This window comes from Pleurodeles waltl, chromosome 1_2 (assembly GCF_031143425.1).
Source record: "Pleurodeles waltl isolate 20211129_DDA chromosome 1_2, aPleWal1.hap1.20221129, whole genome shotgun sequence".
NCBI classification, from domain to species: domain Eukaryota; kingdom Metazoa; phylum Chordata; class Amphibia; order Caudata; family Salamandridae; genus Pleurodeles; species Pleurodeles waltl.
Genome location: NC_090437.1, coordinates 842,764,195 through 842,777,639, shown reverse-complemented (window position 1 = coordinate 842,777,639; position 13,445 = coordinate 842,764,195). Strand labels below are relative to the sequence as shown.

At 47.9% G+C, this 13,445-nt stretch overlaps 1 protein-coding gene across 2 annotated transcripts in view; it reads right to left on the bottom strand.

The window, feature by feature from the left end:
- WDR17 (WD repeat domain 17) overlaps positions 1 to 13,445 on the bottom strand; it is an 811,699-nt gene that overhangs the window by 234,126 nt on the left and 564,128 nt on the right. For both annotated transcript variants that reach the window (XM_069244628.1, XM_069244620.1), the window contains one exon: positions 10,044 to 10,155. In XM_069244628.1, the coding sequence (XP_069100729.1) occupies positions 10,044 to 10,155 (112 nt within the window). The remainder of the gene's footprint in view (positions 1 to 10,043; positions 10,156 to 13,445) is intronic.

Sequence of the window (13,445 nt, the reverse complement as noted above, 5' to 3'; positions counted from 1 at the left end):
CTTTGAGTCACTCTGGTAGTCCAGGGTTCAGCAGTAGAATAGGGCTTGAACAGCAGGGTAGACCTCTTAGGGTTCAAGGCAGACTTCAGGCAGTAAGCAGTCCTTGAAGGTGCAGCAAGGCAGTCTTCTGAAATAGATTGCAGGCAACAGCAGCAAGCAGTCTTCTGACAGTCCTTCCCAAAATCCAGTGAACTGAAGAGTGGGTCTGACGGTCCTCTTTATATACATGGTGCCTTCCTTGAAGAAGGAGACGTTTCTAGAGAATTCCCTTTAAAGTGCTTGACGCTTCCTACTTCCCCTGCTCTGGCTTTAAGCTAGCAGATTGAACAATTCAGGGGTGGCAAGCCCTTTGTGTGAAGGCAGAGTACAGTCTATTCATTTGCAAGTGGAGCTGTGCCCGGCTCCATTCACCTGTACTGCAAGTTGATGGCCCATACAGGCACACCTGATCCCTCTATTGTGTGGCTGTCTGGGAGGTATAAACAAAGTCCACCTGTCAGCTACACCCAGTCATGTGATTCAGCACCAAGCTACAGGCACCCAATAGTTATGGCAGGAAAATGACAACTTTGTAAAAGTGGCATTTTCAAAATTGTAACTTAAAGTCGAACATTCCCAGGAAAGTGGGTTTTAAAATTATAATTCCTCAGACACCAAACGTGAAGAGTACACCTGTCCCCAATCAAAAGTTAGCACTTATTAAACATAATAAGGCAACTCAATGTTATCCTATGGGAGATGTGGGCATCACAGTATTGAAAAATTGATTTAGGAGTTTTTCACTACCAGGATTACAGCTTAAACGTACATGTTGATTCTTTTAATTATAATGTACCCTCCCCTATGGGATACCTAGGACCAACTTAAGGGATGACATATGACAAAAAGGGGAGTTTAATACTCAGCACGGGGGTTATATTCTAAAGTCAAATTAGCAGTTTAAAACTGTTTGCAGGCTGCAGTAGCAGGCCCGGATCATGTTTTAGGGGACTGCTTAAGTAGGTGGCATAGTAAGTGCTGCAGGCCCACTAGTAGCATTTAATTTACAGGCCATGGGTATTTAAAATGCTCCTCTACAAGACACTTTAAGTAAATTAAATATGCCAATCAGGTGTAAACCAAGTCTACCAGGTTTTAGGGAGAGAGAACAAGTACTTTAGAACTGGTTAGCAGTGGTAAAGTGCAGAGAATCCTAAAGCCAACAAATCAAATTCAACAACATAGAAATGTGAAGGAAAAATGCTGGGGGAAGACTACCCTAAGGCTGACAGGTCTAATAGACATAAACCTTCACCCTTCGTTGGAGTTAGAAAAGAGTGCAAATAGAGGCCTTTTTCTATCAATAAAGGTTGAACCACTTCTACAACACCTTTCTCTAACAGAGTAGAAATGTACATTATAAAGAAATTTACAAGTGGGGAGATATTAAGGCAGAAAGATTGGAGGCCTCTTCAGAAACTAAAAACTCTGTACGAGCCATTGTTCTAAGATAAAAAAAGAAAGAATAACTGCCACCCGACCCATATGGAACGTTCATAAGACCAAGTAAAGGCCCCAAGCCATTGCAGTGGTATAACTCTGCTTCAATCATTCAAAAGACATAAAATATGGCTGTCAAATGGCATATTGAAGGTATGGGGAAATTTAGTAACACTTTGAGTGTGGTTTAAATCTAGCACAAAGGGCTGTGTTGGGTACTCACTTTCCAGTACAAATCATAATTTGTGTAGGATAATTGCCTATAGTAATGCAATGCAATGCTATGCACTACTTTGCATCAATGCACCATACCATGGGTGGTAGATGAGCATTATCATGCTACCAACCATGGGGTTTGAGACAAATCCCTATCTACTAACATGGGTAGATGGAGATTTGCCCTATAGATGTACACCTCCTCCAGGCAGGTATAATAGTGGAGCAACCTCGTGTGGCCAGGCTAGATGGCTGACCTAGATGTTGTCCTGCGAGCTCCCATCAGATGTTTTCTTTATCCTACCAAATACTGTGGTTGCTGTCGATCCTGCTCACCCCCTGTAAGCTGAGGCACCCCCAGTGCTTGCCCACACCCTGGGGGTGACGGATGGGACCTTGTGGTCCCCCGCACTGCAGAGCCCTTCTGGGTGAGGTGCGACTACGGGCCCGTGCCACTGCAGCAGACTCCTGTGCGAGAGGTGCCCTTGTCTCCTGGGTGATTTTCCTGTGTCGTTGAGTGACCCGCGGCACAGCCTGGCTAATTTTGCTGGCTGGCGCATTGGCGCCTGGAGGATGGGGTCACCCCCTTTGCCTTAATTACACAACATGGTCTCACTGCACCGCATACCCAGGTACATTCCCAGGCAAGGGATGCCCACGCTGCTTTGCACAGCTATGCTCTCCTAGACTGATGGACACCTGGCGAACACCCCTTGCTTTGGGCAGCAACGTAGAGGCATTTCTCCCAGCTCTGAGGTGAGAACACACGGCGGGGCGACTCGGGGGGCCTCTGGGGCACAACCGGCTGGTGCGCCCCCAACACACACATTTCCTGATCCTTGGTGCGGGGAAAGGTGCACATGCCTTTCTGATGGTGGTGGGATGTCCCCCCTTGCCCAGACACCCTTGCCTGATTGCCTCACTTCGCTACTGGAGCGGTAGGCCTCTGTGGCCTCTCATTTGCCTTGTTGGGCCAGATTACGTAGACAATGTTTTTTTTGCTCCCTTGTGGCAGAATGAATTGTCTCTGAGTGTGTCAGACCCAGGAGTTGAACAGTGGTGTCTACTGGGTGGCTTTGATGGGGGGGTCTTTTGCTGCACAGGGTCCCTGAACTTTTAAACATGGTGAAAGATAAACCCCCCAAGTTTGTACAGGCTAACAAAATGGAAAACTGCACTCATCCCGTGCTACTGGGGGTGCGGTGGAGATGCCAGCCAACCAAGGTCCACCTACGGAGCAGGGTGCCCAACCAATGACGGACAACATGGCGGCAATCGTGTTTGAAATCGGTCATGTTGGTGAAAATCGATATGGTGGATGTTGAGGTGGGCCTCCTCCGCGCTGACTTCCGGAACATGTCAGAGAGAGTGGCTGAAGCCGTGGGTCAAGTCGCAGTACTCCTACAAGAATTGTTGACACTGAGGAATACTGTGGCTTTGCTCCGGACTCACTCCGCCCGCTTGGAGGAATGGTTTGAAGATGCAGAGGGGTTCTCCAGGAGGAGCAATCTTAGATTTGTAGGCTTTCTGGAGATGGGTGGAGGGACAGTCCACAGAGCTATTCCTGGAGGACTGGATCACCACCACGCTCAAGCCACAGAAACTCTCCAAGTTCTTCACGACAGAACATCCCCACTAGCGTTGCTCCCCAAACCTAGGCCAGGGGCGCCTTCCTGTGCAATTATTACCTGGCTCTTCATTTATAGGGACCACAATGCAATACTGCAACATATTAGGATGCATGGTGCTCCACAACAAGAGGGGTGGAATATTATGGTCTTCCTGGAATATACTTGCAAGATGCAAGACCTCCGAAAGAACTTGTTGCTCACAAAGCGATGTCTACCGGACCTCAACCTCTAGTATGGCTCGATGTTCCCTGCAAAGCTCAGGGTACAGCATAATAGAAAAGCATACTGTTTTGATACCCCCATGGAGGCAATCGACTAGCTTCATACACTTGGAGGAGCGAAGCGAAAGACACCCTCGAGCTGCAAACTGGATACTAATGCTAATAGCTGCAGGACCACAGAGTCGGGCTGAAATTCTACTGGCTCGGAGGCACCAACTAAGACCCGGAAGAGAGGGAAGATTGTGGTTTGACCAGGTGAAGCTTTGGAGACTCCAACTGTGTAACAGATACTCATGAATCATTTCAACTCCACAGGGGCGACAGAGACTGCCTAAGCGACAGCACAGATTTGGGACTATAAGAGCTACAGATGTAACTCTGTTACCCTAGCAGTAGGAACATTGACCTAGACTGTGCAATCACCCCTGATACCAGGGGTTTCTATTGAGACCTGCAATGCATGCTGACCTGACACAGCTAGGGACTCCTGGAGTATTCCAATCCAAGGCTGCATGAGGCCATCCTGATAGTAAGGTATACTCCTGGTTTCTCTTGCTGTACACAATGTTACACTGATGGGAAAAGACATTGTTTTACACACTTTGTTTTTCGATGGGGTTTCAGTTCTTGCTGAATGGCTGGGGAGGAAGTGACCAAGGGCTTCGGTCCCGCTGGGGCAGCTTGAGTGCCATCGGCCATGCTGTGCCAGCATGATGTTGGGCTCTCAGTGAGATGCATTTAGGAATGTTGGGGGGCGAGTTCTTGTTTTTCTGTTACTGGTTGCACTGGGGTTGGTCGAATTGCTCTATGCTGAATGGATGTGTTGCTGGATGCCAGATTGGAGTGGATGCGGAGTGTATGGAGGCAGTGAATGAAGGGGGTTATAGAGTGTGTCACTCACTTCCTGAGATGGATCAGACATGGCAATTCCTAACCTGGAATCTTAGGGGCCTTGGGCAGCCTGTTAAGATGAGAAAGGGTGTACACATACCTGAGGAGATATGGCATCTCAGTGGCCTTCCTTCAGGCTTCACATTTGGGGAGACTGTATAGGACAGCTGTGCAGAAGATGGAGGAGACATATATATGCCACCTTCTACTCGTTAAGCTAGGGGAGCACTGATCTAGCTGGAGCCTGGGACCCCTTTTTCAGCTACAGGTGTGGTGGTCGACCCCAGGATACGTACGTTCTACTATCCCGTATGTTGGATGCCAGGGCGCTTTGCTTGATACATGCTTATGCTCCTAAATTGGATGATACTTATTTCTATGGTGCTTTAATGAGGGCTGCTACTGATCAGGTTGACCCTGAGGTGATAGTTACAGAGGACCTGAACTGCATTTTGGATGGTGAGATGGATTGTTTCCTCCCCAGAATAGATATGAAGCCATTAATGACTGGGGTGCTCTGAGATGTCATGCAGGGACTTAGGCGGTCATTATGACCATGATGGAAAACACCGCCGACCGCTGTGGCGGTGGTGAACAGAATGCCGCCGTTGGCGGTGAATGGAAACCCGCCATATAATGAATGAAAATTCCAACCCGCCAAAAATCACCAGATCACCACTCCCCACCATGACCCTGACGGCGGGAATCCCGGACCTCCCCACCCCGCCACCGGCAAGCACACCCACATCCCACCCTCCAAATAATGATGCCAAAAGCACCTTGGCGGACAGTGGAGGTCGAACAACCATTGGCGGCTTCAACCGCCACGGGCGGCAAGTGGACTTAACAGCAAGAAGTGCACACATTGGATAAGCGTGTAACCCATACACCTGACACACATCCATAACCCCATAAAACACCCCCAGACATGCCCCACAATCCTTTGCAACCAAACCAGGCCAAGAAGACGGAGAGCACCAGAGGCAGACATCGAACGACAGCATACAGGAGATGCACACCGACCCACAGAAGAGCACCCTCTCCGCGTTCCCATCCCTAACACCATTCACCACACTCACCATGTCACCCCCCAAACATCCACACTTCACCGAAAGGGAGTTAAGGACCATGGTGGGTGAGATCCTGAAGGTGGAGCCACAAATATTCGGGGCCGAGGTCCAGCACACACCCATCACAAGGAAGACAGGGTCAATGCAGTGGTACACCATCCACGCACCAGGGATGACATCCGGAAGAGATGGAACGACCTGCGGGGGAAGGTCAGGGGCATGGCATCAGGGCACCAGATCGCAGTCAGCAGACTGGGGGAGGACCTCCACCAACACCACCAGAATACACAGACTCGGACGAAAAGGTACTGGCCATCCTGCACCCTGAGGGACTCACTGGACTGAATGGACTCGGGTAAGTCATCAACATATACCCCATGTACGCCATACCTGTAATGCATGCACCACACCACCCCAAACACACCCACCAGGACCAACACCCCACCCAGGCATCAGCCACTAAATCCACCCCCCTGCATGACCACAAACCCACTAACAGGCCCACATCCCTCCCCCTGTACACAGTCACCTACCCCTGCAAGTACCCACAATGGAACAACACCCCCCATCACAATGCAACCCCACAGTCGACGCTAAATGCAGTGTCAACCTCACAAAGGAGCCCTGGAAGGCCACTGAAAGTAACCCTTTTGGTGCCCCATTAGGTGGAGTACAGGTTGGGTCCGTTGTGGCCCCTGGCAATTGTAGCCGTTGTCAACATCTGGGCAGTGCGCGCTCTACGGGCGACTGGAATGCAAAAACCCAGCACTTATGAGATGACGTAATTCATGCATTATGTTGACATGCTGTTGTTTAACCTTTTGCATTGCAGAGTTTAATCCTGAAGACTTATATTCAAGGTGCTTGTAAATACTGTTCATTTGCAGTGTATTGCTGCAGGCTTTCAGAGTGTGTCAGGGTGTGGTCCCTTTCCAGGGCCTTCTAGAAACTTCCTCTGCAGCATGCCTGGGTGTGGTTTGTGGGCTGGGCCAAGACTCTATATAAGGGAGCCAGCCCAGCTCCACATGCTCACTATTCAGAGGCCCCGGTGCAGAGCAGCAGCAACTTCCTGAGCTCCTGTTCCGGAGGCATACTTTGATCCTCCAGGCCTTGCCCTTTCACTTTGTTGGTGATTCTTGATCAGGGCAGTAAGACGGAGGTCGGGCTGGGTCCCCGTTTTCAAGGCTTTCGAGTTCTTTGGCCTAATTTGCATGATAAAACAATTTTGCTCTTATGTGTGTGAATGTGCGTTAGAAGTTTTATGGCATTTTTATGCTGACACTTGAATCGGCAAAACGCACGATTCCTTACTCGTGCACAATTTATGTTATTCATTGTACGCTACCATTTCTTTGCATTCATATAGTAGTATTCGAATCGTCAAGACACGCGATTCATTTCCTGTGCATAATTCATGTTATTCATTGTGCGCTACCATTTTATGGCAATTACTAGGTAGCATTTGAATTGGCAAGACGTGCGATTCATTTCATGTGCTTAATTCGTGTTGTTCATTGTACGCTACCATTTCTTGGCTTTCATATGGTGGTATTCGAATCGGCAAGACGTGCGATTCATTTCCTGTGCACAATTCATGTTATTCATTGTGTGCTACCATTTTATGGCATTCATATGGAGGTATTCGAATCAGCAAGACGCGCGATTCATTTCCTGTGCACAATTCATGTTATTCATTGTACGCTACCATTTTATGGCATTTACTAGGTAGCATTCGAAACGGCAAGATGTGCAATTCATTTCCTTTACTTAATTCATGTTATTCATTGTATGCTACCATTTCCTGGCATTCGCAAGGTAGCATTCGAATCGGCAAAACGCACGATTCATTTCTTGTGCTTAATTCATGTTATTCATTGTGCGCAACCATTTCATGACATTTACAAACTCTTGTGGAAATCCGCAATGTGCGCAATTCATGTTCCTGCATTCTAAGAAACTAAAGTGCTAGAATTCTAGATGTTACATTATATGTGCATGTTAAGTCTTTAGTACTATTCCTATTGTTTTCCAGGGAATGTTTGGATGGCCTTTTCATCCTCATGTAATGAGGCAGTGTTTGTTCTGGGACATTGTTCTAGAAGGTTCTTGTATTCCTCGAACATTATGTTTCAATTCATGAAAATCTCATATGAAACATTTTACTAACCATTCTTGATTTTCTTCCAGGTACCTAGATTTCTTGAGGCCTGTTTAGAGTCTAGTTCTAGGCCATTCATGTTTCCTCAGTCTAAGTATTATTTCATGTTCTGAGTATCCCTGAACGCTAGATGCAGCAGAGTGTTATTTCATGTTCTGAGTATCACAGAACTCTAGACTCAACAGTGTGTTATTTCATGTTCCAAGTATCACAGAACTTGAGATTCAACAGAGTGTTTTTTCATGCTCTGAGTATCACAGAACTCTAGATTCAACAGAGTGTTATTTCATGTTCTGAGTATCACAGAACTCTAGATTCAACAGAGTGTTATTTCATGTTCCAAGTATCATTAAACCCTAGATTCAACAGACTTTCAGAGTGTGTCAGGGTGTGGTCCTTTTCCAGGGCCTCTAGAAACTTCCCCTGCAGCATGCCTGGGTGTGGTTTGTGGGCTGGGCCAAGACTCTATATAAGGGAGCCAGCCCAGCTCCATGTGCTCACTATTCAGAGGTCCTGGTGCAGAGCAGCAGCAACTTCCTGAGCTCCTGTTCCGGAGGCCTACTTTGATCCTCCAGGCCTTGCCCTTTCACTTTGTTGGTGATTCTTGATCAGGGCGGTAAGATGGAGGTCGGGCTGGGCCCCCGATCCCGTTCTCCAAGGCTTTTGAGTTCTTGGGCCTAATTTGCATGATAAAAAAATATTGCTCTTATGTGTGTGAATGTTCGTTAGAAGTTTTATGGCATTTTCATGCTGACACTTGAATCGGCAAAAAGCGCAATTCCTTACTTGTGCACAATTCATGTTATTCATTGTACGCTACCATTTCTTTGCATTCATATGGTGGTCTTCGAATCAGCAAGACGCTCAATTCATTTCCTGTGTATAATTCATGTTATTCATTGTGCGCTACCATTTTATTGCATTTTCTAGGTAGCATTCGAATCGGCAAGACGTGCGATTCATTTCCTGTGCTTAATTCGTGTTGTTCATTGTACTGACCTCCCAACCTCCATGTGTGAGTCGGCGGATTGGGGGGAAAGGGGCGAAAACTCACCTTTTTTCCCCCATTCCACCCCCATCTTCAACTGGACAATACCTGCTGCCACTGCTGCCACTGACTCACAGAGAAAACAGAAGCCCCCAATCGGCGGACTCAAAGGTAGGGATGCCACTTTGCCAGGGTGTGTTGGGTGGGCATTACACTGCACAGAAGGTCAAGACCACGAAAGGCATATACAAGCCAGTAATTTTGTTAAATTACTGTGACATGCATATGTGGGGTACAAGATGGTGTCACACATAGCTGGGGACACATTGGCACAACACACATATCGCACACTTACACAACTGTCATTGTGGTGTCATCATTCATTACAAAATAAATGTACCACAATGACAGTACACTCACACTGGGAAACGGTGTCCATGTGTATGCATTGCAAGGGGACCTTTACTAGAAGGTTTGTGCTATCTGTTGTATATGTGAGTTAGTGTGTGTGTGTGTGGGGGGACTGGCTGATTGAAGCAGGGGGAGCTGGAGTGGGTGATGTGGTTGTGCCTGTATGTGTGTCACTTGCATGTGAGACCGATGTTGTGTATGTTGTGTTGCCATGTGACACATTAAGGTGAGTGTTGTTGTGTGGTGGACATTGTTGTGATGTGTGTAGTTGTTTTGGTTGTTGTGGCATGTGTTAGTGAAGTGTCAATGGTGTGTGTGTGTTGCTTCATGGATGTATGACAATGTGTGTTTCAACATGTACAGGTTGTGTTGTGTTGGAATTGTAATGGATGATGGTGTGTATGTTGTGTAGTGCAGGGGGACACAAATGGCTGAGGGACAGTGTGTGTCACTTACCTCTGTTCCATAGTCCCTGCCATTGTACGAGGTCCAATGAGGCCCACCGCCGTCTCCTTCTGTCAGCAATCTGTCACCAGTCCTCTGCTTGCAGAGCTGCAGATCTAAATACAGTGGGTGGAAAACCGTCGACTTGATGTTCTTCTCGAGACTGCCATTGATGTGGCTTGGTGATAACACCACCAAGATCGAAATCAGTCCAATAGTTTTTTTGGAGTACAGAAATATTAGCCTTGGATTTACAAGCAAGCCTTAAGGGAGATGTTCAGCTCATGACATAGCAGGTGGGAGCTGGTAAAATTGTAACTGGTGCCCCAGTTAGGAGGGAACTAAACAAAAAATTGTTCACATTGAGAGAAGGTACAAATTATATCATGTATTAGAGGTCTAAGCAGAATACAATTTCAAACTGTTTACACTGTAAAAATGAAGCAGAAATTAATGCGTCAAATAAAATCGACATAAAGACAATAAAGATTTCCACTTCCAGATGAGTAAAAAAAAATGTTTTTGTAAACCTACCTTCATATGTAGATCATTGATCTCCCCAGTTGATCCGGGGTAGAAAGCACATAGCTTGAATAACAGCAACTCATTGTTTGGAATCATCAAGAGAAGATCTGCAGCCAACTCCCTGTGTAAAAAGATAGGAAACGTGTCAGTAGATAGTACAGAAATACCTTAAAGCCTTTTCAAACTAAGTGCTGAAAATTAGGGTCCCATAAATTACTTGTTATCGGTTTATGACAGAAGAGGTTTCCCTTGGAAAGAATATCAAACACCGGGACAGCTCTATATACTTCTGGATCACAGTATGCAAGATGATTTTGACTCTCAGTTAATGACTGTGGTCATGAACTATTAAAGAAGCCTGGAAGGATAGGATAATTTATTTCAAATTAATTATTACTCTTTCTGCAGGAATTTCAAATGACCTGTAAATGTATTTAAACATTCTTTTTTAAGCATTGTGTCACAGTTGCCTCATAGCAGTGTCCTTGTGTACCAGAATTTTAAATGCTGAAACATGTCCTGTAGTCTTGCTGGTAATGCATAACGTGAGGGGCCATAAAATAAAATTATGGATGGAGTGCTGGAACACAGGCACAGATCTGCGTTTAATCCATTGTTCTTTTGTTCACCATGCCACCCCAATTTGGACCCAGCCATAAGCAAATCAGCCTCGATTCTGCTCCCAATGGGAACAGTCCAGCCGGAACTGCCGGGCCACATCCTCCCTGGACCGGAAACCAGCATCCTGGGACCGGTTTTGGGGTATCACTCCTCATCAGCCAGGCTAGCTTGAATCCAGTGGCACAGTGAGCAAGGGACCCACCTCTAGGCTTACCCTGTCCACTTCCTACAAAACAGATGCTCCCAGAAATGGTTTTATCAAAGATAAGTCATTTATTCTTCTGATAGAGACTTGTAAACCAGAATTCCGCACCTTGCAAATAGATACCAAAGAAGAAACTCTTCAGGTGGTCGGTCTGTGGAATGACTCAGACCAGGAAATCTGCAGGACAGATCAGGCAAAGAGTTCATCCCGCTGGACCTGGCTGTCCAGGCAACAGTATTTCGTGAACATGTGAAGCCATAGCCACATAGCAGCTTGGCAAATGTCCAAGACTGGCAGACCATCACAGTGGCAGCAACCTTCGCTGTGATGAAATTAGCATTCAAGTCTACTGGGGGCTGCTTCTTGGCTAGGGCATAGCAGAAGTGCATCCATAAGACAATCCATCGGGAGATGGGTCTCTTTTGTACCGCTTTTTACTTTTTCAAAGTAGCCCACAAAAAAGTTGATCATCTGTAAGGAAATGCCTTCTTGCCATGGTTACCCCCTAACTTTTTGCCTTTGCTGATGCTAAGTTTTGATTGAAAGGGTGCTGGGACCCTGCTAACCAGGCCCCAGCACCAGTGTTCTTTCCCTAAACTGTACCTTTGCTTCCACAATTGGCACAGCCCTGGCACTCGGATAAGTCCGTTGTAACTGGTACCCCTGGTACCAAGGGCCCAGATACCAGGGAAGGTCTCTAAGGGCTGCAGCATATCTTATGCCACCCTGGGGACCCCTCACTGAGCACATGCACACTGCCTCACAGTTTGTGTGTTCTGGTGGGGAGAAAATGACTAAGTCGACATGGCACTCCCTTCAGAGTGCCATGCCAACCTCACACTGCCTGTGGCATAGGTAAGTCACCCCTCTAGCAGGCCTTACAGCCCTAAGGCAGGGTGCTCTATACCACAAGTGAGGGCATATGTGCATGACCACTATGCCCCTACAGTGTTTAAGCAAAACCTTAGACATTGTAAGTGCAGGGTAGCCATAAGAGTATATGGTCTGGGAGTTTGTCAAACACAAACTCCACAGTTCCATAATGGCTACACTGAAATCTGGGAAGTTTGGTATCAGACTTCTCAGCACAATAAATACACACTGATGCCAGTGTGCAATTTATTGTAACATACACACAGAGGGCATCTTAGAGATGCCCCCTGAATACCAATCCGAACTATAGCGTAGGCTGACCAGTTCCTGACAGCCTGCCACACACCAGACTTGTTGCTGGCCACATGGGGAGAGTACCTTTATCACTCTGTGGACAGGAACAAAGCCTGTACTGGGTAGAGGTGCTCCTCACCTCCACCTGCAGGAACTGTTACACCTGGCGGTGAGCCTCAAAGGCCCACCCCTTTTGTTACAGCGCCCCAGGGCATCCCAGCTAGTGGAGATGCCCGCCCCTCCAGCCACTGCCCCCACTTTTGGCGGCAAGGCTAGAGGGGATAATGAGAAAAAGAAGAAGGAGTCACCCACCACTCAGGACAGGCCCTAAGGTGTCCTGAGCTGAGGTGACCCCTGCCTTTAGAAGTCCTCTGTCTTGAGTTTGGAGGATTCCCCCAATAGGATTAGGGATGTGCCCCCTCCTCACAGGGAGGAGACACAAAGAGGGTGCAGCCACTCTCAAGGACAGTAGCCATTGGCTACTGCCCTCCCAGACCTAAACACACCCCTAAATTCAGTATTTAGGGGTACCCCAGGTCCCAGGAAATCAGATTCGTGCAACCTGAAGAAACAAGAAGGACTGCTGACCTACAAGCCTGCAGAGAAGACGGACGACAACAACTGCTTTGGCCCCAGCCCTACCAACCTGTCTCCAACTTTGAAAACCTTCAACCAGCGACGCATCCGACAGGGACCAGCGACCTCTGAAGCCTCAGAGGACTGTCCTGGACTAAAGGACCAAGAAACTCCTGTAAGCAGCTGCCCTGCTCAAAACCAGCAACTTCTTTGCAACAAGAAGCAACTTTCAAAGACTGCATGTTTCCCGCCGGAAGCGTGAGACTTCACACTCTACACCCGATGCCCCCGGCTCGAGATCCAGAGAACAAACACCACAGGGAGGAATTCCCGATAACTGTGAGCCCGTGAGTAGCCAGAGACGACCCCTCTGAACCCCACAGCGATGCCTGCAGAGAGAATCCAGAGGCTCTCCTTGACTGCGACTGCCTGTTACAAGGGACCCGACGCCTGGAACCAGCACTGCACCCGCAGCCCCCAGGACCTGAAGGAGCCGAACCTCAGAGCAGGAGTGACCCCCAGGTGACCCTCTGCCTAGCCCAGGTGCTGGCTGTTCCGAGAAGTCCCCACTGTGTCTGCCTGCACCGCTAGAGTAACCCCTGGGTCCCTCTATTGAAACCAATACAAAACCCGACGCCTGCTTTGCACACTGCACCCGGCCGCACATGTGCCACTGAGGGTGTGTTTTGTGTGCCTACATGTGTCTCCCCAGTGCTCTACAAAACCCCCCTGGTCTGCCCCCCGAGAACGCAGGTACTTACCTGCTGGCAGACTGGAACCGGAGCACCCCTGTCCTCCATAGGCGCCTATGTGTTTTGGGCACCTCTTTGACCTCTGCCCCT